This window comes from Macaca thibetana, chromosome 18, assembly GCF_024542745.1.
Source record: "Macaca thibetana thibetana isolate TM-01 chromosome 18, ASM2454274v1, whole genome shotgun sequence".
Taxonomy (NCBI): Eukaryota; Metazoa; Chordata; class Mammalia; order Primates; family Cercopithecidae; genus Macaca; species Macaca thibetana.
In genome coordinates, this window is record NC_065595.1 from 65585871 (window position 1) to 65610899 (window position 25029).

At 37.3% G+C, this 25029-nt stretch overlaps 1 protein-coding gene across 11 annotated transcripts in view; it reads right to left on the reverse strand.

Annotated features, from left to right (window-relative positions):
* Nucleotides 1–25029, reverse strand: part of L3MBTL4 (L3MBTL histone methyl-lysine binding protein 4) — a 449236-nt gene that overhangs the window by 262421 nt on the left and 161786 nt on the right. For all 11 annotated transcript variants that reach the window (XM_050767472.1, XM_050767468.1, XM_050767469.1 and 8 more), the window contains 5 exons: nucleotides 21224–21328; nucleotides 20026–20161; nucleotides 17910–18001; nucleotides 16299–16453; nucleotides 15146–15222 (listed from right to left, as the gene is read on the reverse strand). In XM_050767472.1, coding sequence (XP_050623429.1) covers nucleotides 15146–15222; nucleotides 16299–16453; nucleotides 17910–18001; nucleotides 20026–20161; nucleotides 21224–21328 — 565 coding nt within the window. The remainder of the gene's footprint in view (nucleotides 1–15145; nucleotides 15223–16298; nucleotides 16454–17909; nucleotides 18002–20025; nucleotides 20162–21223; nucleotides 21329–25029) is intronic.

Below are 25029 nucleotides of genomic sequence, written 5' to 3' on the forward strand. Positions count from 1 at the left end.
TGTATTGATGGAACGTATCTCAAAATAATAAGAGCTATTTATGACAAACTCACAGCTAATATCATACTGAATGGGCAAAAACTGGAAGCATTCCCTTTGAAAACTGGCACAAGACAGGGATGCCCTCTGTCACTACTCCTATTCAACATAGTGGTGGAAGTTCTGGCTAGGGCAATCAGGCAAGAGAAAGAAATCAAGGGTATTCAGTTAGGAAAAGAGGAAGTCAAATTGTCCCTGTTTGCAGATGACATGATTGTATATTTAGAAAACCCCATTGCCTCAGCCCAAAATCTCCTTAAGCTGATAAGCAACTTCAGCAAAGTCTCAGGATACAAAATCAATCTGCAAAAATGACAAGCATTCTTATACACCAGTAACAGACAAACAGAGAGTCAAATCATGAATGAACTCCCATTCACAATAGCTTCAAAGAGAATAAAGAGAATAAAATACCTAGGAATTCAACTTACAATGGATGTAAAGGATCTCTTCAAGAACTACAAACCACTGCTCAGTGAAATAAAAGAGGACACAAACAAATGGAAGAACATTCCATGCTCATGGATAGGAAGAATCAATATTGTGAAAATGGCCATACTGCCCAAGGTAATTTATAGATTTAATGCCATTCCCATTAAGCTACCAATGACTTTTTTCACAGAATTGGAAAAAACTGCTTTAAAGTTCATATGGAACCAAAAAAGACCCTGCATTGCCAAGACAATCCTAAGCCAAAAGAACAAAGCTGGAGGCATCACGCTACCTGACTTCACACTATACTACAAGGTTACGGTAAGCAAAACAGCATGGTACTGGTACCAAAACAGAGATATAGACCAATGGAACAGAACAGAGCCCTCAGAAATAATACCACCCATCTACAGCCATCTGATCTTTGACAAACCTGACAAAAACAAGAAATGGGGGAAGGATTCCCTATTTAATAAATGGTGCTGGGAAAATGGCTAGCCATAAGTAGAAAGCTGAAACTGGATCCTTTCCTTACTCCTTATACGAAAATTAATTCAAGATGGATTAGAGACTTAAATGTTAGACCTAAAACCATAAAAACCCTAGAAGAAAACCTAGGTAATACCATTCAGGACATAGGCATGGGCAAGGACTTCATGTCTAAAACACCAAAAGCAATGGCAACAAAAGTCAAAATTGACAAATGGGATCTAATTAAACTAAAGAGCTTCTGCACAGCAAAAGAAACTACCATCAGAGTGAACAGGTAACCTACAGAATGGGAGAACATTTTTGCAATCTACTCATCCGACAAAGGGCTAATATCCAGAACCTACGAAGAACTTAATCAAATTTATTAAAAAAAAACAACCCTATCAAAAAGTGGACAAAGGATATGAACAGACACTTCTCAAAAGAAGACATTCATACAGCCAACAGACACATGAAAAAATGCTCATCAGCACTTGCCATCAGAGAAATGCAAATCAAAACCACAATGAGATACCATCTCACACCAGTTACAATGGCAATCATTAAAAAATCAGGAAACAACAGGTGCTGGAGAGGATGTGGAGAAACAGGAACACTTTTACACTGTTGGTGAGACTGTAAACTAGTTCAACCATTGTGGAAAACAGTATGGCGATTCCTCAAGGATCTAGAACTAGAAATACCATTTGACCCAGTCATCCCATTACTGGGTATATATCCAAAGGATTATAAGTCATGCTGTTATAAAGACACATGCACACATATGTTTATTGCGGCACTATTCACAATAGCAAAGACTTGGAATCAACCCAAATGTCCATCAGTGACAGACTGGATTAAGAAAATGTGGCACATATACACCATGGAATACTATACAGCCATAAAAAAGGATGAGTTTGTGTCCTTTGTAGGGACATGGATGCAGCTGGAAACCATCATTCTCAGCAAACTATCGCAAGAACAGAAAACCAAACACTGCATGTCCTCACTCATAGGTGGGAATTGAACAATGAGATCACTTGGACACAGGAAGTGGAACATCACACACCAGGTCCTATTGTGAGGACAGGGTAGGGGGGAGGGATAGCGTTAGGAGATATACCTAATGTAAATGACGAGTTAATGGGTGCAGCACACCAACATGGCACATGTATACATATGTAGCAAACCTGCACGTTGCGCACATGTACCCTAGAACTTCAAGTAAAATTAAAAATATATATATATAATACAGTGGAAAAAATTCTATAAAGAAGTCAACATATTTGCATTCTAAAAATAAAAAATAAAAAAAATAAAAAAATAAGCTCCATTGCTACTCTTTGTTTTTCGGTACTACTGCTGCCATTTAATGAATATCTCCTCATCTAAGCCTTGTGCAGTTTGAGTAACGCATTATTTTATTTAATCCTCACACAATTGTATGTAGGTATAAATTAGTATTCCCATTTTAAAGGTGAATAATTTGAGTCTGGAAGAGTTTAAGTAACATAAGAATGACTGAGTTATAAAGAGAATACTTTCTGAATTCTTCTTTGTTTTGTCTTATTCACACTGTGTTACTGTTAGATGAGTGATTGTGAATAACTGGTACCTTTAAGAGCAACACTCTCCACGGGAAGAAAGACGTCACATGTTCCAAAGACCCATTAAAGATGCTCAAGGGACCAAGAAGAGGGTTTGACTTAGTAAAAAAAAAAAAAAAAAAAGGAAATAAACACATACTTTTAGCTGTGTTCCCTTCTAAATGACAACAAAGTATCAATAAAGGCATTTTTAAATGAATGTTTAACACAAAAATGCTAAGTTAATTTTGATATAACACATTATGAAATATTATGCAGTTATTATAAAGAAAGAATTTGAACTCTACAAATGAGTTGGAATGAATTTGTCATGAGACACAGTTGAGCAAAGTTAAAAATGATGTAAAATATGTACCTAATATAATCCAATTTTTACAGCACACACAATGACTAAAAAGAACATGGGCTTTGAACACATGGATATGAGCATGTATGTGCACATGGATATGCAATCATGAGAATCCACAAAATATGTATAGTATAAGACGATGGCTTTTCCTCTTAGTGAGAAGGATGAACTGCATTTCCTAGACTCCTATGCAGCGACATGTAGTCCTGTGACTGAGTTTAGGCCAACCCATGTGGGTAGAAATGATGTAACAAGCTACCTCCAAGTTTGGCCCTCCCATGTACAACCATCAGCTTCTTTCTATTCTCAGGCTGAAATGGAAAGATTACCAAGAAACTGGAGGCACCCTAGTCCCAGAATAATTGCATGGAACAGAACGAACCCCTATCAGCCATGATTATACTGTGCTAGGAGCAAGAAACAAAATCTTAAATGTGCTAAAAGCACTAAAATTTTGGAGTGGTTCGATATACTAGTTAGCTCAAGGTGACTAATATTAAGGGATTAGCATCAGTTACCATTTGCTCGGTGGGAGTAACTAACCTGGGTGGAAGGAGAAACCAAGGGGCACTAAGAGAGAAAACTCTGCAGTTATAAAATAGTACGAATGTAATGTTATTTATGCAAAAAATAAAATAAAAACAAAACTAATATGAGGACATAAGGCCACAATGAGAACAGGTAAAAAGCCAAATGCAAATGAGCAATGTCAACAAAAGTTCCTGGAAGTGTAAGAAAGAAACCAACGGATGAAAACTGATGTAACGAAATTTTAGAAAGCTAAAACATAAATCTGTTAAAGAAGAACACCAGTAAGAAGTAGCTAGTTTATGTTATAGAATCCAGGAAAGCTTGGGAATTGCAGACACCAAATATTTCTAATGGCAGCAGTGTGGGGCTAAACACAGACGCTGGTCTTAAAGTCTTGATAGAAACTGTTGGCCCCACGAGTTCATCTACCTTGCCCAACACAACTGGAGAACTATCCCTCATGCATTAAGGCAACTGGCTGGAGGTTTTAACCTCTAGATAGATTGAAACAGAGAAGTTACAGATGTGGAAATCTTAGTCACTGATGAAACTCACTCACAGAACAATGACCTCTCTACTCACTCCCATGGCCAGGATCTCAGAGAACTAACAGAACCCGCCCAAGTCCTCCATTCTCACCATACACACCAGTCAGAGGAAGGGAGGAACCTTGCCTGTGGAAACTAACCCAAGAGTCCTAGTTATGTTATTTGGGGGTGTAGAAACAAAACACCATGGTTTCCATCTGAACACCCTACAGGAAGGCTTGCAACCTGACAGGCTCCATCAGGGCACCCAGAGATTTTACCCAGCTTGTCAGGAGCTTATTCTTAAACATCAAAGGATAACTAAGATGCACTAGATATTTGAAGACCACAATAAATAGATACAAAACCAAATGAAAAAGAAAATTTGAAAAAAAAAAACAAGGAAAATATAAAGTGAGGAAGAATTAAACCAAAAAGTTTTAAATATAAACCTTTATTGAATATCCTTAGAGAGATAGGAGAGGATCCATAAGATAAGAGTGCTATTGGAAAGTAGAGGGGAGCGTTCCATTTCTGTGTAGAATGTAGAAAGTTACTGAAGACTGTTACTCACTCCCTAACAATGATCATAAACTTTCTTGGGCCCACTGGAGATCTAAAGTTCCAAAGCAACAAAAAGAGAAATCCAAAGACGGACAGATGAGAAACTCAAAGTATTTCGCCTGTGGCAGAGCACATGAGGAAGCAGTGATTCTATACAAGTGGGTAAAAAGGAATCAGCTAACATTTTAGTAAATTCTTAAAGGCCAAGTGGGGCTAACCTGTCAGTCTGGAATAATGGGCCTCCCCAAGTGCTCAAGGGAAAGATTAGGAGTGAGGCAGAAAACCAGAGAAAGCTCCCTTCCAGAGCACCAAAGATAAAGAAAAAATGTTAAGGCAGCACAAGGAAAATAAAAAACACATGAAGGGTGGCCAGGTACATGGGCTTATGCCTATAATCTCAGCACTTTGGGAGGCCAAGGCAGGTGGATAAGTTGAGCTCAGGTGTTCAAGACCAGCCTAGGAAACATGGCAAAACACCATCTCTACCAAAAATACAAACATTAACTGGGTGTGGTGGTACACACCTGTAGTCCCAGCTACTCAGGAGGCTGAGGTGGGAGATGTGCTTGACCCTGGGAGGCAGAAGTTGCAGTGAGCCAAGATCATGCCACTGCACTCCAGCCTATCTCAAAACGAAACAAAACAAACCAAAAACATCAAGGGGAACATACGAACTACAGTAGACTTCTACTCAGAAACTATGCAACTCAGAAGACAAGATAGTGATACCTTAAAAAAAATGAACAGGAAACCTGTCAACCCAGAATTATATACCCAGCAAAAATGTCTGTACAATGTTAAGGCAAAATAAAGGCTTTTCCAGGCAAATAAAAGCTGATATAATGCATTTCCACCAAATCTAAGCTATAAGAAATTATAAAGAAAGTTCTTCAGAGAGAAGGAACATGACACCAGATGGAAATTTGGATATACACAAAGACATAAAGAATGCTGAAAATGGTGAACATAAAGGTAAAATAAAATGCACCTGCTTAATATAAATCACTGTAAAAGACTATGTCAGCCAGATGTGGTGGCCCATGTTTGTAATCCCAACACTTTGGGAGGCAGAGGCGGGTGGATTACCTGAAGGCAGGAGTTTGAGACCAGTCTGGCCAACATGTCAAAACCCCATCTCTACTAAAAGTACAAAAATAGCTGGGTGTGGTGGTGCACACCTGTAATCCCAGCTACTCAGGAAGCTGAGGCACAAGAATCACTTGAAACCAGGAGGCAGAGGGTGCAGTGAGCCGAGATCACACCATTGTACTCCAGCCTGGGGGACAGAGTGAGATTCTGCCTCCAAATAATAATAATAAAATAAAAAATTAACAAACAGAAGATAATGTCTTAATCTAAAACAAATACAGTAACAGCCTTTATGTGATATAGAACATATAGAGAGGTAAAACTGCTTTTACTTCGTGTTTTTCTGGTTTGCTGATTTTATAAGAAAAAAAGTCATCTGGAACTAAAGACAACAAGAGGAGAAATGACAGGAAAGAAAATGGAAATAAACTGTTGTACTATGGGAACAACTATACTCTTTCTCATACTATGGGAAAAGTGATATAATAAAGTAGACTATGATAATAGGTATATCATAAACTGTAGGGCAACTGATAAATATTTTTAAGAGGCATAATTAAAAAGTCAATACTGAAGGTAAAATGGAAGCATTAAATAATACCCAATAAAATGTTTAAAAAGTCAGGAAAAAAAATTTAAAAAAACCAAAACCATAATGGATAAATAGAAAAACTACCACCAAGATGAGGGATTTAAATCCAGTCATACACATAAATATATTACATATTTTTGGAAATCCACTTTAAATGTAAATACACAGGTAAGTAAAATGTAGGTTAAAAAGTATGGAAAAAGACATGCAATGTAAGCATTAATCAAAAGAAAGCTAAAATGGCTAAAGAAACATTACCAGGGATGAAAAAGAAAATTACAAAACATAGTCCTTGCTCACACAATGTTCACAGAAAATTGTGCCTACACTTAGAAAGACCCAGTTTTATTCCTTTTAGTTTGTTTGTTATGTCTGCATTTTCTAATATTGTTATCAGAAGAAAAAAAAGTTTATGAAGGGTAATCTGAAAATATTTATGAAATAATTTTAAAAAATTTTCCACACTCAGTAATCTAGTAATTCTACTTACAACAGTCATAAAAAATAACAAACATATAATTCTTAAAGGATTTCCTCCCCGTCATTATTTATAAGAACTAGAAAACATTAGCATCCAATACCAAGGAAAAACTTGATGAAACTGTGATGTACTCATAATAGATACGTATACAGTCATTAATACCCAGGTTTTCAAAGACTATTTAAAGAAAGAGAATATGTTCAAATTATATTTCTGAGTAAAGAAAACTGGTTATAAAAGCAATATTAACAATAAGATCACAATTTTAATTTTAAATTACCTGGTCAAATAAGCAGACAAAATGATTGGAAAAATATAATAGTATGATAATGGTAAGCTCTATCTAGTGATGGAATTTTTTTAATTTACTCATTATAATGTTTCATATTTTATAAGTTTCCTACAATTTTACATTAAAAATATATTTAACTTTTATTTTAAAGAAGTTGACTTATGTGAAGTCCACAGCTTCACTTCACTGGTGATTATGTGTAAGACTGTTAAAGGTAAAATAAACTTTGATTCATAAAGAGTGGAATTTGGCTGACTGCGCACTCTTTACAGAGAAAGAGAACAGTATCTTTTAACAATGTTTCTACGAAATGTGTAGGGTATTCGCTTTCTGTGGAACGCCTTGGGGAAATGGTGACATGATTTGCAATCAAGTTAAAGACAAGGAAGACAATGATATATCATGCTGCAGCTGCAGGTATCCCCTATTGATGGAAATGCAGTAAACTTGTCTTGTGAGACTTCTGGTAGCTGAATGTCTACCTGAGGCGTAAACACAATCATATAAAAATTATTGCATGTGGTATCAAATGGCCACCCAAAAAATTTCCCCCAGTTAGCAAAATACGCAAGTTTACTTTTTTCCCTGTTTTGGGTGGCTTCTTGCTATCATAGTAAAATGAACTTACTGTGGAACAAAATGGTATTTGCAGGAAAAGAGAGCCTTACAAGGTCAGGAACTAATTTATCTCCCTAGCCCATCGATTTACAGAGGCCTCAAGACCACAGAAAACTGAACAAAAGAGATCATACACGTCTCCTTATTCAGTCACGTTCTAAATAAAGTATGTAGCAACCCCAAAGTGTCTCACACATCGTCCTAGCCCCATTCTCATATCCCTGGGTAAGGTCCCTGCCTCTCATTTCCACATATCGTGAATCTCCATAATGCTCTCCCCACTCCTTCTTTCTAATCTGGCCTACTATTGCCAAATAAAGCATCCCTAAACACGGCTGTATCATAGCTTTGACCATAAATTCTTCATTATAGCTTTTAAAGACCCTTCACAATATGGCCTCGATGTACCTAACCTACTAGTTCCTTATTAATATTCCAAAACTGAAGTGAAACCCATTTCAGACTCCCGACCTACAGAACTGTAAGATAATAAATTTGTATTGTTTTATGCTGCCACGTTTGTGGTAATTTGCTACAGAGCAGTATACCATTATGTAATTTTCTCTGTGAAGCATTTCTTATGCTTTCTAGCCAGGTGTTACCTCTTTGATTAATTACCTTGCTATCCCTACAACTGTTATGTCTCAGCTTACAAACAGTCCCCAGTTGACTGTCAGCTTCCTGATGTCACAGAAGTTGGCTCACCAACCTTTCTGTCCCACCTCCCCCTACCAATGTTCTACATTGTCATAGTACAGTGAATAGGGATCCAAAACTCTATAACACTGTAAGTTAAAAAAAAAAAAAAAAAAGAAAAGAAATTGCAGAACAGGATAAGCCAACTAGCAAATACAGAAAGAATAATGAAATTAGAATATCACCATTTGGCAAACATCACACTAATAACTAATTCATGTCATAAATATCAATGGATGTTAAAACCTAGTAGGTGAAAATTTGATGAGAAATTGAGTATTTACATATTCTCAAAGTAACTCCCAAGTAAATATGTATTAATTACAAAGAGAAAAAGAGAAGTTTTACAGTGGAGGAGCTTGGCACACACCACTTTAATCAAGTGGCCAAAATTACCACAAACAGGAGAGGGACAGATGGAATTTGCATACCACCTGATATGGTGCAGTAAGAACTCAGCATTGCCTCTGGGACACCCCTCTGTAGATGCATAACCCACATCTAATCACGAGGAAACATCAGACAAACCCAGAGTGAGGGGCATGCTACAGAACTGGTCTGTAATTTTCAAAAATACCAAGGTCAGAAAAGGCAAGGAAAGACTGAAGAACTGTTGCAGATCGAAGGATGCAAAGGAGGCATGACTACTAAGTGCAACATGTGATCATGGATTAAATCTGCAGGTTTTTCTGTTTGCTTGTTTTATTCTATGGGTGACTGGCAAAACTTTCATTTTGACAACTTAATCTCATATGGTTTATCAGGGAGGCATTCTGTCTGCGATTCTTGCAACTCTTCTGAATCATTAAAATCATTTCAAATTTTAAATAAAGTAAAAATATTCACAAGGTCAGTCACCATTCGCCTGAGCCTAATGGGTTCTAAATCACTTCTCACCTCCTATTTCCCTCCCTCATCCACACCCTGCAGCCCAGCATGTCACTCATAATATTCATAATTCCTAACTATGGTGGCAACTTCATGCCATCTTGCTTTAGTGCACACTGTTCCTTCTACCTCATATTTTCTTCCACTCTATTTCTCAGCTAAAATTTTACACACCCTTCAAAGACCAATTCAAACATGACTTCCAATATGAAGCTGTCCAAATAAGAAGTTGGAATTAACATCTCCCTCCCTGTGCTCCCGCAGCTCCACTGAAAGTTTCCCTTCCTTCTCAGAAGCCACGTATAGGACTTCAAGCAGTGTTGTGAAGAAGAAAGGGCAACAGTGTTCTTGATGTCAACTCACAGGGCCTGCTACAAAATCAGCACACACGTGGAAGGCCTGGACCAAGGGACCTGAACCTCTGGATGCCAGTTCTTCACCTATGAAACTGAAATAATTGACAACAACTTCACAAAGTTGCCATGAAAATAGATAAGTATGTGAAATTAAGTGACATATTGGGCATTAAGAAAAATGAGAACGAAAAACAGGAGGAATGATAAGCAGAAAGGTTTTGTTATTTAACACATTCATGCACAGGATGTTATTTGTCTTTAAGACAGGCTCAAGTGTGTCATAAAAGGGTTTCTTCTTATGATATTGCAAGGGGATTCACCCTTCACAGAGGCCTTCATTGAACTCCAGGCACCTTCCCATTTGCTAGATGATATTTAAAATGAAAATTTAATAGATCAACCATATAATCAAGGTATGAGCAAGACAGTGGAGTGTAACAAAAATAATTCAAAGGAACTGTGAGTAAAATTTGGTGAAGACGATTAAAGCCCAGCAGTAAACAAAATTGCTTAAAGCTTGTGATGAGTAATGATCATGATGTCCTCTAGGATAGTGTGAAAACGTGAGTGCACCGAAGATGTTAGGCCTCTACTAACTGCCTAAGAGGGGAAATACTTGGAGCCAGAGATCGTAGAAGGGGCCCTGAGACAGGAAAACAGAATGCTGTGTACTCAGGTGGTTCACAGGCAGGAGTTTAAACATCAGATTTAGAAAGGAAAACCAACTAACATGATCTTCAGATATTCTCTTTCCTAAGACAAGGCTAGAGCTAGGGCTGCTTGATTGTGTGTGTGTGTGTGTGTGCGCGCGCGCGTGTGTGCGCCCGCGCGTAGGGAGACAGAGTGTGTTTAATTATAGCAAAACATAACAAGATCAAATACTGTTCATTTCAATGATTTGTTTCTAACTGTTGTCAGAAAAAAAGTGTTTGCTATATTTGCTATAGCGTGTGTGTGCGCGTGTGTGTGTAATTGCACTTCTGAGAGCAATTAAAGTGCTTGAAAGTAGAGCAGCATATGCCAATTTGTAGAGCTGCCCCGGTGTATACCCTAAGTTTCACAGATTCCAGATAAAAGAGCTTCTTCAGAGACAGAGGTCAGCTTTTAAAACACATAAATGATAAAATATAAAGATGCTTTTCACTGACATAAATTTCATTCCAAATTCCAGGTGTTAGCTACTCTCTTCAATATCTTTCTAGAGAAGGTTTAAACATATGCCAGAATCTTTTCTTCCTTCAGGAGAAGCAAGCTGCTGGAATTTTAGCTGAAGTTATAAAATGACAAAAAAAGATGTTAGATAGACAGAAAACTGTCATAACAAAGTCTTAACATTTGAAGAACAAAGTTGCAGAACTTTGTTGAAGTTTTAGTCGAAATTATAAAATGTAACTTCAACTAAACTGAAATTATAAAATATAACTTCAACTAAAATTATAAAATAAAGTTATAAAATGCAAGTCTACAATAATGATACCAATGTCATACTGATATAAGAATAGGCATAGGCATAGAGACCAATGGAACAGAATTGAGGGTCCAGACATGAACCTAAACACCCACAGTAAATTTATTTTCAACAATGATGCAAAGACCATTCAACACATGGTGTTAGAAAACTGGATAACCAGAAGCAAAAGAATTAAGTTTAACCTCTTCCTCATTTCATACACAGAAATCAAATAAAAATAGATCTATTGGCCAGGTGTGGTAGCTCACACCTGTAATCTCAGCACTTTCGGAGGGTGAGGTGGGAGAATCTCTTGATAGATAGTGCTAAATCCTCAAAACTCTGAATTTGGCAATAAGTTCTCAGATTTAATACCAAAACCACAAGCAACTATAGAAAAATAAACTGGATATCATCAAAATTAAAACCTATTGTACATCAACGGACATTATTAAGAATGTGAAAATGCAACCTGTAGAATGGGAGAAAACATTTGCAAATCATCTATCTGATGTGGGTTTAATATTCAGAACATATAAAGATATACAGTGTAATAAATTAATAATACATAGATAATACAATAAAGACTGATAAATGGACTTAATATTTAAATAACAATATCCAAATAATAATTAAAAGACAATCCAGCTGAAAAATGGGCAAAAGCCCTGAATAGCCATTACTCCCAGAAAATATACAAATGACCAACAAGCACATGAAAAGACGTTCAACATGATTGGTCAATAAGAAAATGCAAATCCGAAGCACAATGAGATACTACTTCATAACCACTAGAATGGTTTTAATCAAGAAAACAAAATAACCAGGTTTGCCAAGGATGTAGAGCAACAGGAAGCTTTTTGTAATACATTGCTGGTGGGAATATAAAATGGTGTAGGTACTTTGAAAAACAACTTGTCAGTGCCTCAAAATGTTAAACGTAGAATTAACCATATGACCAAGCAATTCTACTCCTAGGTATATGCTGATCTAGAACTAGAAATACCATTTGACCCAGCAGTCCCATTACTGCGCATATACCCAAAGGATTATAAATCATGCTACTATAAAGACACATGCACACGTATGTTTATTGTGGCACTATTCACAATAGCAAAGACTTGGAACCAACCCAAATGTCCATCAGTGATAGACTGGATTAAGAAAACGTGGCACACATACACCATGGAATACTATGCAGCCATAAAAAAGGATGAATTCATGTCCTTTGTAGGGACATGGATGAAGCTGGAAACCATCATTCTGAGAAAACTACCACAAGAACAGAAAACCAAACGCCACATGTTCTCACTCATAGGTGGGAATTGAACAATGAGAACACCTGGACACAGGGCAGAGAACATCACACACCGGGGCCTGTTGTGGGGTGGGGGTATTGGGGAGGGATAGCATTCGGAGAAATACCTAATGTAAATGATGAGTTAATGGGTGCAGCAAATCAACATGGCACATGTATACTTCACGTTGTGTACATGTACCCTAGAACTTAAAGTATAATAAAGAAATATTTTAAAAAAGAAATAAAGATATATGTCCACAGAGAAAATTGTACATGAATGCTTACAGTGGCATTTCTAGTAATAGCCAAAAGGTACAAATAAACCAAATGTTCATCCACAGATCAACAGGTAAACAAACTGTGGTATGTACATACAATGAATGTTATTCAGCCATGAAAAGGAATGAAGTACTGAGACATGCTACAACTGGAATGAACCTTGAAAACACGATGTCAAGTGAAAGAAGCCAGATACAAAAGGTCACATATTGTATGATTCCTTTCATGTAATATATCAAGAATAGGAAAAGTCATAGAGGCAGAAAGCTGATTAAAGGTGTCAGGGCAATAGGGGTATGGACGGGTATAGGGAATGTCTACTTCATAATCACAGAAATCTTTACAGGGAATAAAAAAATTTTGAAACTAGAAAGAGCTGGTGGTTGCATAACCTTGTGAATACATTAAATACCACCAAATTGCACACTTTAAAATGGTTAACTGTATGTTGTGTGACTTTCACCTCAATAAAAAAAGAATAAACTACTTAGTAGCAAATTTAATAAAGTAAGTACTAGACTTGTAAATTGAAAACTACAAATTATAATTGAAAGAAAATTTTAAAAGGCCTTGATAAATGGAAAGAAGTCCTGTGTTCATGGGATGAGAAACTTAATATTGTGAAGAAGACACTACTCCATCAATTGATCTACAGATTCAGTGCACCACTATCAAAACCCCAGCTGGCTTTTTCTTTGCAGAAATTTACAAGTTAATTCTAAAATTCAGATGGAAATTCAAGGGACTGAGAAGAACAAAAACAATTGTGAAAAAGAACGATGCTGGAGGACTCATACGTTCCAATTTGGAAATTTACTACAAAGCTACAGTAATCAAAGCATGATACTGGTATAAACTGGACATACGAACCAACAAAAAAGAACTGAGAGTCCTGAAATAAACTCATACTCTATGAGCAATGGATTTTCAATAAGGGTGACAATAGGGAAATAATAGTCTTTTGTAACAAATCTTTATGATCTTAGATTAGGCAATGCTTTTGTAGACACAACTAGCATGTTAATGATGGCACAGTTCTGGACCTCTAATTCCAAATGTGCTGCACAGAATTTTTCTAGGCTCACCCAACGCCAAGAGACTGAGCCTATTCATGAAGCATAGTGAGAACAAGCTGGATGCAGTGGAGAGGTTATTTCACCAGATGAAAATGGTAAGAAGCGTTCCACGTCTCTAGGCACACCAACTCAAACCACATACTCTTGAGATCTGACGAGCATTTCATCTCATCTTAAGGAACATTATTCTAAAGTTAGTTTTAGCCACTTTTACAGAAAAATAAAACAAATGACTCTAAATCTCTCCATATATCAAAATCAAAATTTAAGGTGTTAAATATTTCATAAAACCTTTCTAGACCAAACAGGCATTTTTTAATAATTTGTGATTTGGGTTTGGCTTCTTTATTGTTTTTAATTCTTGAAATTATCTTCACTAAATTCAAGAATTTGATGAGAAATCCCAGTATTTTTCTATATTTAAGGCAAAAACATTAAAAAACAGCAAAAGTATGAATCATTTGAAACAAAAGAACATTTGCTCCATTCTAGAATGGCACATCACTTACTCTACATTTCTTTCTGTACATTTTCATTGAAAGAAAATATCTGTCTGCTCGAACACTTGTGTTAAAAATACTAAGATTATACAGCCTGTACGTCTAATTCATTTTTAAATTAAAAAACAAAGGGATTTGACAGAGCAAGTCTCTAAACATTTCATAATATTTCTGTAATGAGAAAAAATAAATAACTCGATAGAGTCCTTATTTAAATGTTTAGCTAAGCTGTTAATTTGGTTTGCGGAAGGAGGTCTGGCAAGTTCTGGAGACCCATTGGTAAGTTGGTTCTTACTGCTTAGATTTCTGTACTTCTACATTTAACTCCAAAGTCAATTATATTTAATAATCATATCGTTCAATTAATTAATTAAATTATTAGATAAATTATGTAAGTAGAAATAGCTAGTTTTAAATATCAGTATTCAACAATGGTACCCATTTGTTGGATAAAAATTTTTAGCAACTTTGTTTTAATGGCTGCCTAGTACATCTTTTTTTTTTTTCTTTCTTTTTTTTTCTCTTGAGACGGAGTCTCACTCTGTCACCCAGGTTGGAGTGCAGTGACACGATCTCAGCAACTGCAACCTCCACCTCCCAGGTTCAAGCGATTCTCCTACCTCAGCCTCCCGAGAAGCTGGGATTATAGGTGCCCACCACCACACCCAGATAATTTTTGTATCTTTAGTAGAGATGGGGTTTCACCATATTGACCAGGCTGGTCTAGAACTCCTGACCTCAGGTGATCCGCCCACCTTGGCCTCCCAAAGTGCTGGGATTAGAGGGATAAGCCACCACACCCAGCACCTAAGACATCTTTATAAACACAGTTCATCTTCATTATGGGGAAGGAAATGCAGGTTTCAGGCACTTGGTGGTCAACAGAATCTCACACAGCATTTTTATAATATACCCTGTATTAAAATACGGTCTTCATAAACAAAATAAAAATGAGGATTGCCACTTACACAGAGATGACTTCAGAGAAAGTCCAGGCAGTCCACTCACCTTGGGGTGCTATCAGAGTTCTTCCATTCTCCTGACACCAACCAACTGGCTGGACGTAAGGGCTATTAACATCACACCTGGAGAAACAGAACTCTATTTTACATTCCGTTTTACTTAATGCCAGACAAAGAATTCAAGAGTAACAGTCATTCTGGATATCAAGAGATACCACAGAAAACAGTACTTCACAGCTGGAGAGAATTAGAAGGAATTTTCAGTACTGTATTAGTAGGCTGTTACCACACTTCTCTTTCACATAAGCTTCTTGAAATTTAAAAGTATAAAATTAACAGGGGATTGGCAAGGACCTGAACTGCCAGTGATGTTCCCAAAAAAAGTGAGCATTTTAATAAACTTCTACCACTTCTTGCCGGCAGCAAGAGAAAATATTAATAGGACAGCCCAATCAGACTGCAGATGACATTTTTCCTCCCCGTCCTTTTCAAAGAACCCAGAATATTCTGCCTAAGACACATATACAACAATTCCTCTCTGCTTTGCCTCTGAGTTCAAAGGAGAAGACAGGGCCCATCAGGCACATGAAGAACCACTGCCTCAGGCACGGACGTGGAGATTACTCAGGACATATGTGGAGAAATGCTGTAAAAATTATTTTTGCCATGACCTCTTGCATATTTCAGGTTTTTAATCCAAAAAAAAAAAAGAAGAAAGACCCCTTTCAACTCATGCCATATTATTTTAATGGCATGGTAGCATACATTTTCTCTGCTCCCCATACGCTTTCGAAGAATTCACTCCCATTTTCCTAGAATCTTTCCTTTTAAAAATGTGACAAGGTACATTTAAGGTTTTTCAGACCAAAAAAAAAAAAAGGAACCATACTGGAAGTTTTTAGCTTCCTCTTCACAGAAATGTTTTCCTTACAAACTAGACAAAATACAGCAAAGTGTCCTTAACTGGTTATATTATTTCAGATGAGGCTTCACCGGGTAACCTCTACAGATGGAGAACTTTCTAGGGCTCTTTAATGCGGTCATTCACATGGAAGAGAAGGAAGTGAACAGTCAACCACCAAATTCCGGATGCTCATCACTATTACAACAGCAAGAAGAGCGACAGTGCTAGAATGAAAACAAATTCTTAACATCAAACATATGAATACACAAAAACAAAACACACATTCATATCTCACCAGTAATCGTAACTATCATCCCAGTTGTCAAAATGCACTAGTAAGCGATCTTCAACAATATCTGCTATGGTCGCCACACACACCAAGGAAGGGTTCTTCCTGTCGACGGCTTCCAGCTTCATTCCAACCTGAAATTCTTTAGGCATTGGCCCATTCTAACGCAGCACCAGCAGGGGAAGAAGCACAAAAAGAAACAGGACACCAAATAAGACTGAGCCACTGTCAAAACTTCTGTGTTTACATCAGCAAAGTCTGCAGTTGTCAGCGCTTAGCCTCTGGACAAAGCCAGCAAATGCCTGTAAATATATCTGGCAACTGTCACATAGTTCATGCTCATAACAAAGGCCCAGGAAACCAGTTTTCCTTTGTGCTTTTGTCTTTTCTTGTGCAGGGAGGTTTTCTTTCCCTTATCATCTTCATATTTCCCTCTTTGATTCTTAGAATAATTTGCATTAATTTTAAAATATGATGTTTACATAAGTATCAAATAATCTTCTCTGCTTCCCATAGGCTTCTGAAGTTTCCAAATGCCACTATTTGAAAAAGTGGTGAAGATACACTCTAATTAGCACCAAAGTATCCTTTCAATTTGATTACTCAATCTGAAAATAAGTGGCTTTTTCAATATTTAAGGAATACATGCTTAAATAAAATTATAATTTAAAATGTGAATTTATACATATTTATATACATTTAATATATAATTTAAATTTATAATTTAAAAATGTGAATGCTTTTTATCTGTACTTTTTTAGTATAAAAATACCATGAACTATGATTTACAATAACTTAACAATTACAAACCCACCCTTCATATATCTATAATTAGCCAGTCCTGGGATTTAGGGAGTACACATAATATCTGGGGACTAAAAGAGGATTTTTTTCTCTACTTCTCTTTTATCAAACCCTGATGTTTACTCTCCTTCAGCACATTCTAATTTTACAGCAATTTCACATTTTAATAGCTTCTTTTCTTGATACAAATCTATGAAACATAAGTAATAATTGTATAACACTGCTTTCCAGATCACAGAAGTCATGTCTAGAGAAATTCAGTGAGTGGCCTGCACAGTGACACCGCCTGCCGGTGGCAGAGTCAACTTCTGGGGTTGCAGCTTATTCTCCTCTACTGAAGGTTCACCAGATTTCTGGGGACACAGATGGCATAAGAAGTGTGATCTACCCAGATCCTCAGAACACTCCTTCAATTAGTACAAAATGTTACTCTCGTTTTCATTACACTTAAACAAATCTAGGCTGGGTACATTCAAAGCCTACTTAGAGTATCTGCTGGTTTCAAAACACCAAAACCAAGATTAAAGGATTAACTCACTGTAAGAGAAAATATTTTTAAAAGATACTTTTAATTTTAGTAGGCTTTAAACATAAAGTTTTTAACTTTTCCCATCTACTTGAAGTAGTTATACTTTTAAAGGAAGAAAACCAAGATATGCCCATAAGAAACTGACGAACTAGGTGAGAAAAGTCATAGGAAGTTAAGAGTTTCCATAACTTCTTCAAGGATTAAAATAAAACAGAATATATAGTGAATTTTAAGAAATTTAAGCGTGGGCAAATTTGATTTATGCTAAGAAAGAAAATACTTACAGGACTTCTGTTTCTGAATAATTTCTTCGGAGCATTTTGCAATTTGCAGGCCTTCAGGTAATCCATCCAAACAAATTTATCTTTTCTATAACCTAAGAAAAAGCACGGATTACTCGGAATGCCCAAAAGACATAATCACATGCATAGTAAATATATTAGGTTGGTGCAAAAGTAATTGCGGGTTTTGCCATTACTTTTATTTATTTATTTATTTATTTATTTTTTAGATTTTTAAAATTATACTTTAAGTTCTAGGGTACACGTGCACAACGTGCAGGTTTGTTATATTTGTACACATGTGCCACGTTGGTGTGCTGCATCCATCAACTTGTCATTTACATTAGGTATATCTCCTAATGCTATCAATAACTTTTAATGGAAAAAAAAAAACAATTACTTTTGCACCAACCTCATATTATTATTATTAGTGTCCTGTCATAAATTCAATGTCCTTAGCACCCACAAAAGATTTAAATTAAAATCTTCAAATGGTTTCACCTTTTAAAAATATATTATGTTCAAAACTGTTGACAATGCTTCCCCATCACGCACATCATTGCCATATAATTTCATATGCTCTGATACGGAGTCAGTACTCTGGTGGCTTGATGGGAGTCTCATCGCCCATTAAGGCTTTCCTGAATGGGCAAAGGGATGAGACCACAGTTCCCGCACCTGTCCCCACTCCTGAGGAAGCAACATCACAGAGACCATCAGAGGTCCTGATGGTGCAGCCATCCAGGATGCCAGGCACAGAAACCCCTTCTCAGTCCAAAGCCCAGTCGACAGCTCCAGCTTTCTGCGCCACGTCTTTACAAGTCTCCCATTAGAAACTGCTGCATCCTCCCATTCGCATGCCCTAGCGTAGCTCTCACACAGTGCTGGCCACACAGTACAGGCTCAAAATATGGTTCTGAGCACCAGCCTTGGAACAAGAGTCAAACTCCATGCACAGCCTTCCAGGCCTGGGAACACCACCCTCTTCGTCCCCGAACTTCCCGCCTGGGCTTCTCTGCTGTCTCCCTGAGATGACTCGTCCTCGCCAAGCACACTCCTGCCCCGGGCACCTGCTCCTGTTCTTCCCTTGGATGGCTTACCCAGACACCACACTGCTTCCTCTCTCAGTTCACCCACGTCTCCTTGGGACATTACGTCGACAGAGAGGCCTTTCTCCCCCATGCTTTCTGAAAGAGTGTCCCTGCCGCCACCGCCATTATCCTCCTCCTCTGACATGAAGCCCCATGGAGACAGAGACATTGCTTTACTTGCTGTTGCCCCCAGTGCCTCACGTGGTAAGGGCTCCATAAACACCTACTGAATGAATGAGCCTGGAGCCTGTCACCAGCTTCCTTGAAACCAGCAACCTCGAGGGACTCTGCCATCAGGCTCAGGGGAGGATCCTGGGGGACACCCTGAGTGGATAACTAAGAATAAAGGACTACATGTTGACTCCAGAAGTTGCCACAGTCATCAAACAGTCTGACACCCAAGCCAGAGACCGTGTACAGAAGTTTGCTGTGCAAAGATATGAGCCCATCAGCATCATCCTTGACCACATCCCCACCTCACTAGCACACAGCAAATCGAAAAGGTTTTGGTCACATCTGCCTGGCCCAAATTCCTCTAGTATATAACAACACAATGATAGTTTTCATTCCCATCAAAAGAAAATAGTGATTTTTCTTTTTCATAGTTTCATGTTTCCCATGATTCCTAAGTTTGAAACAAATTATTTACAGTGAATCAAGTTTCCTCACCTTGCAGTATCACTGATCAGATATTTCATTTCAACCATGATTTAAATATTAGTCTGCACTCCTTATAAGGTTTAATAAACTTTATATGAAATAAAATAAAATGTTTTTATAATATTTTATTTCTACCCTCTGTACATTATCAGAATTTTTGACCTAAATAGTCATTTATGCTTTTCTTTAAAGATATTTACTTCTAAAAATGGTACCATTATAGTCTTACTACTCTTTGTGGATCACAATTTCATTTTGGAAACCAATTCTCACCAGGATCTCTTGTTAGAATTTCATGAAATGTTGTTAAAATATAAGTGAAATGCCAGTTGATTCTCTTTCCAGTTGGTAAATGTATCCTGGCTTACCCTTAGGGATGTGCAATTCATGTTTGGTCTTTTCACACCATCCTACTGGATGAATGTCAGGGGAACCAGCATTGGTCCAAAAATCATAGCAACTTAAATAACCATCAAAATGAAGTCTTAGACGGTAACCACAAACCTGCAAGACAGAAAGTTTACAATCATTTGTTAAGTGCCATGTATTTGGAATAGACACAAAATTCACAAAATATTTACATATTTTGTCAGTACTATCAACATATAAGAGCCAACCCTTCTACCCAAATATTTCCATTAAAGAACAAATTTATGGATGGCCTCTGATTAAGACAAAATGGTAATGAAATTAGACCCTGTCTTATAGGTATCTAGTGCATTCTGCAAAAATAGTGACCCTTTTACCCAATCTAGGAATCTGAGGGTCAGTTTATGTATTCATTAATTAACTGTTTTATTTATTAATTCAATTCCTGTCAAATATTCCCTTCGGCAACCCTATCTTCTGCCCTCTGGCCTGGATTCATATTCCAATACAGTGTAAGCTAAAGTACAAAGCAAAACTAAAATAGGCATGGCCTTGTTTCAACTCTAACATGTGTATCCAGCATACTCAATAAAGAGAATAATAAAGCGGTCTGATAAATACATCCTCTAGACATGTGGTACAACTTTAATAGCCATAATCAATCAGTAAAGTAAATAAATGTGACTGTTATGTTCAATGCTATCAGAAATATAAAGATCTTTTATTGATTTAATAATATGTTTAGTAAGTATTACATTTTATAAGCCATTCATCAAGAGCTCTCCACTCTAAATAATTTTCATAAAGTGCATGCATTTATATAAATGTATAATGCATATGCATTAATATTATTCATACACATTTCTCATTAGTTCAGCTAAAATGTGAATAAGTACGTCTCGGCTAATGGGTGAAAGAAAACACTGGGATTCACAGATTGTTATCAACCTCAAGTGAAAATTATTTACCCGTTAAGTCAAGAGTAAATGCTAGTTGATGAAAGACTTATTAGAAAATTCATCTTCAGAGAAGGAAAAAAATTCACTAAGAAATATAGTTTCACCCATCGCTGACTAAGATAAATCCATAATGCATTGGAACTTATTCATAATAAATATCAAACAAATTTGTTATTTTCTAGAAAATTATCTTTCTATCACTATGCAATTAGCCCAAGACAATAACACCACCTCTTACCTCCGCTACAGAAAGCACACAGAATACTGATGGATGTCGGGGATCAATGCCTTCTAATCTCATTCCAATCTGAAAACCATTTTCATGCTCGGGAAAGGACTGATCCTACAAAAGTTCACGACATGACATTAGCCACTGAGATTTGTCACAGTTTTACATTAAAACACTTGGTGTCACCTTAGGTGAAGTCTAAAACAACTGAACTCATAGAAACAGAGAGTAGAATGGTGTCTACCAGAGGCTGGAAGTTGAGGGAATGGGGAGATGCTGGTCAAAGGGTACAAAGTAGCAGTTAGGAAGGAGGAATAAATGGTAAGTATTTAAGGTGATGGATGTGTGAGTATGCTTGATTCAATCATTCCACACTGTGTACATACAGCACAACATCACCGTCTACCCCAGGATTATATATGATTATAATTTGTCAAAAACATAAATCAAATAAGTTTTTTTTGTTTTTGTTTTTGTTTTTTTTTGAGGTGGAGTCTTGCTGGAGTGTATTGGCACAATCTTGGCTCACTGCAACCTCCACCTCCCAGGTTTAAGTGATTCTCCTCCTCAGCCTCCTGAAAAGCTGGGATAACAGGCACCTGCCACTGTGCCCGGCTAATTTTTGCAGTTTTAGTAGAGACAGGGTTTCACCTTCTTGGCTAGACTGGTCTTGAACTCCTGACCACCTTGGCTTCCCAAAGTGCTGGGATTACAGGCGTGAGCCACCACACCCAGCCCAAATAAGAATTTTTTGAAAAAATGTACTGTAGAGTTTAGAAACTCAGTGATCTGGCTAAAGATGGAAGACTGTTCTTACATGTAGTTAGCGCTCAAGAATGGTTTCATTATATTAATGTGCTTTGAAATAGTACCTGCGTGAAGTTATGTGTTCTATGAACTTCCCATTTATTCCTTTTGCCCATTTTTCCTTCCTGTACCCTGGATAACATCACTTTATTATATGGATTACCTACTCTCAGTCTGTGACTTGGCTCTTCACTGTGTTTACAGTGACTTTATTGCAGATAAACTTATAATTTTAACATAGTGAAATGTATCAATTATTTTCTATACATTCTACAGACCCAGCCTATGAAATCCTTCCTAACTCTGAAGCTACATACGTATTTTCCTTTTTTTTTTTTTTTTTTTTTTCTGAGACAAGGTCTCACTCTGTCACCCAGACTGGAGTGCAGCGACACGATTTCAGTTCACTGCAACCTCCGCCTCCCAGGTTCAAGCAATTCTCCTGCCTCAGCCTCCCAAGTAGCTGGGATTACAAGCACACGCCACGATGGCCTGGCTATTTTTTGTATTTTTAGTAGAGACAGGGTTTCACCATGTTGGCCAGACTGGTCTTGAACTCCTGACCTCAAATAATCCACCCTCCTGAGCCTCCCAAAGTGCTAGGAGTATAGGTGTGAGCCACTGCGCCTGGCCCTGGTATTTTTTAAGACTGTTGAAGTTTCTTTCTTCATATTTAAATTTGTAGTACAATTGAAATTGAGTTTTCTATGGTGTCAGGGAGAGGCCTACTTTTCTCACATGGAAAACAAATCATTCAAGAAAAGCATTTTGAATAGTCCATACTTGAATTGATCGGCAAAGTCAGCTCTGTCATATCTGGTTTCTACATACTTGTAGGTCTTATTTCTGACCCCCTCTTGTGTTTCATTGACTTATTTGCCTATATCACACAGTTTTATTTGTTTATAATGAGTCTTTCTATTTAGAAAGCAATCATTTCCATATTAAGTTTTTTAAATTCAGAAACTTGTTCTCTCTCCCATTTAATCTAATCACTTTCATCTGTCAAAAATGTTTTTCAATTTTCACATAAAACTGCCACAATGCTTTGCTATATTTATTTCTAGATACCTTTAAATGTTTGTTGCTATTTTTGCTGTAATATTTTCACAGCAGACTTCCTAATTTGCTCCAATTCATCATTATTTTCTTTAAGCACACACTTTTGAACAGATTCAGCATTATTAGTCAGTTTATTCTTAATTGCAAATAATCATATACTAATGGAAACTGGTGACTACAATCGAGATCTATTAGATCTAGAGCTGCATGTAATCACTAATTGTATTATTCTTTAATATTGCTTAACACCTGAATGCCTATTTTGGGGTTAAAATTTATTCTTTGTAAAAATTATTCCAGGGGCCCTGCACAGTGGCTCACGCCTGTAATCCCAGCACTTTGAAAGGCCAAGGCAGGCGGATCACCTGAAGTCAGGACTTCGAGACCACCGTGACCAACATGGTGAAACCCCATCTCTACTAAAAATACAAGAATTAGCCTGGTGTGATGGCGCGTGCCTGTAATCCCAGCTACTCTGGAGGCTGAGGCAGGAGAATAGCTTGAACCCAAGAGACAGACGTTGCAGTAAGCCAAGATTGGGCCACTGCACTCCAGCCTGGATGACAGAGCGAGACTCCACCTAAAAATATAAAAATAAAAATGAAATTATTCCACTGGGAAATTTAAAAGTTGCAACAACAAGACAGTATAGAGAGCACATGCATAGATAGCCTTTGCCTAGATTCACTTGTTGTTATATTTCACCTGCTTTGCTTTACCCTTTTTACTTACTCTACCTCTCCTGTCTCAGTAAGCATATACATAGAGAGAGAAACATATGGATATCAATTCTTTTCTGAACATTTTGAAGGCCCTTTATTTACCCCAAAATAATTTTCCCCAAGAGTAGTGTATTTTCCCTAAGAATAGAACATTCTCTTACAAAACCATAACTCAGTTATAAACTTCTCTAAATTTAACATTTATACAATACTTTTTCTAATCTTCCATTCCTATTCCAATTTTGTCCATTTGTCCAATAATATGCTTTCCAGCATTCACCCCCACACACTGCCTGCAACGCAGGAGCCAGTCTAGGGTCGGATGTGACGAGTTGATGAGCCTCTTCAGTCTTCCTTCATCAGAAACTTTGCCCATACCGTGTCACTATCGTGTATAGCACTGACATGCTTTTAAGAATGCAGAATTTCCCCTCCTCTGATTTGTTTCTTTTTTCTTTTTTTAGATGGAGTCTCGCTCTGTCACCCAGGCTGGAGCGCAATGGTGCCATCTGAGCTCACTGCAACCTCCGGCTCCCAGATTCAAGCGATTCTCATGCCTCAACATCCCGAGTAGCTGGGATTACAGGTGTGCACCACCATGCCTGGCTAGTTTTTTTTTTCTTTTTCTTTTTGAATTTTTTTTGTTTGTTTGTTTGTTTTTAGTAGAGACAGGGTCTTACCATGTTGATCAGGCTGGTCTAGAACCCCTGTCCTCAGGTGATCCACTGGCCTCGGCCTCCCAAAGTGCTGGGATTACAGGCCCTTCCTCTGACTTTTTTACTAGAACATTCCTCATTTTGGGTCTGTCTGATGCTTTCTCAAGATTTGATTCAGGTGGTACATTTTTTGCCGGAATACTACATGGATGTGTTGTGTCCTTCTCAGGATGTCACATCCAGGGGCACATGCTATCTCTCTGTCCCTCACTGCTGATGGTAGTTTTGATCATTCAATCACATGTTGTCCAATTTCTTCACTAGTTACATACAAAAGGCACATATACATACATTCAAACATAGACATGTACACATGTATACCCATACATACATATATATTGTATAAATAATAAGTTCAAACAGATATGTCTAAGTCTAATCCCTCCCCAAAAGGTTTGCTCTGCCCTCCTGCATCCATTTTGTGTTTCTCCTTGAACAAAGTCGACACATGTACTCATTTACCAAATCCTACAGGGTCTCTTACAGTTTCAGAACTGTTTTACCCATA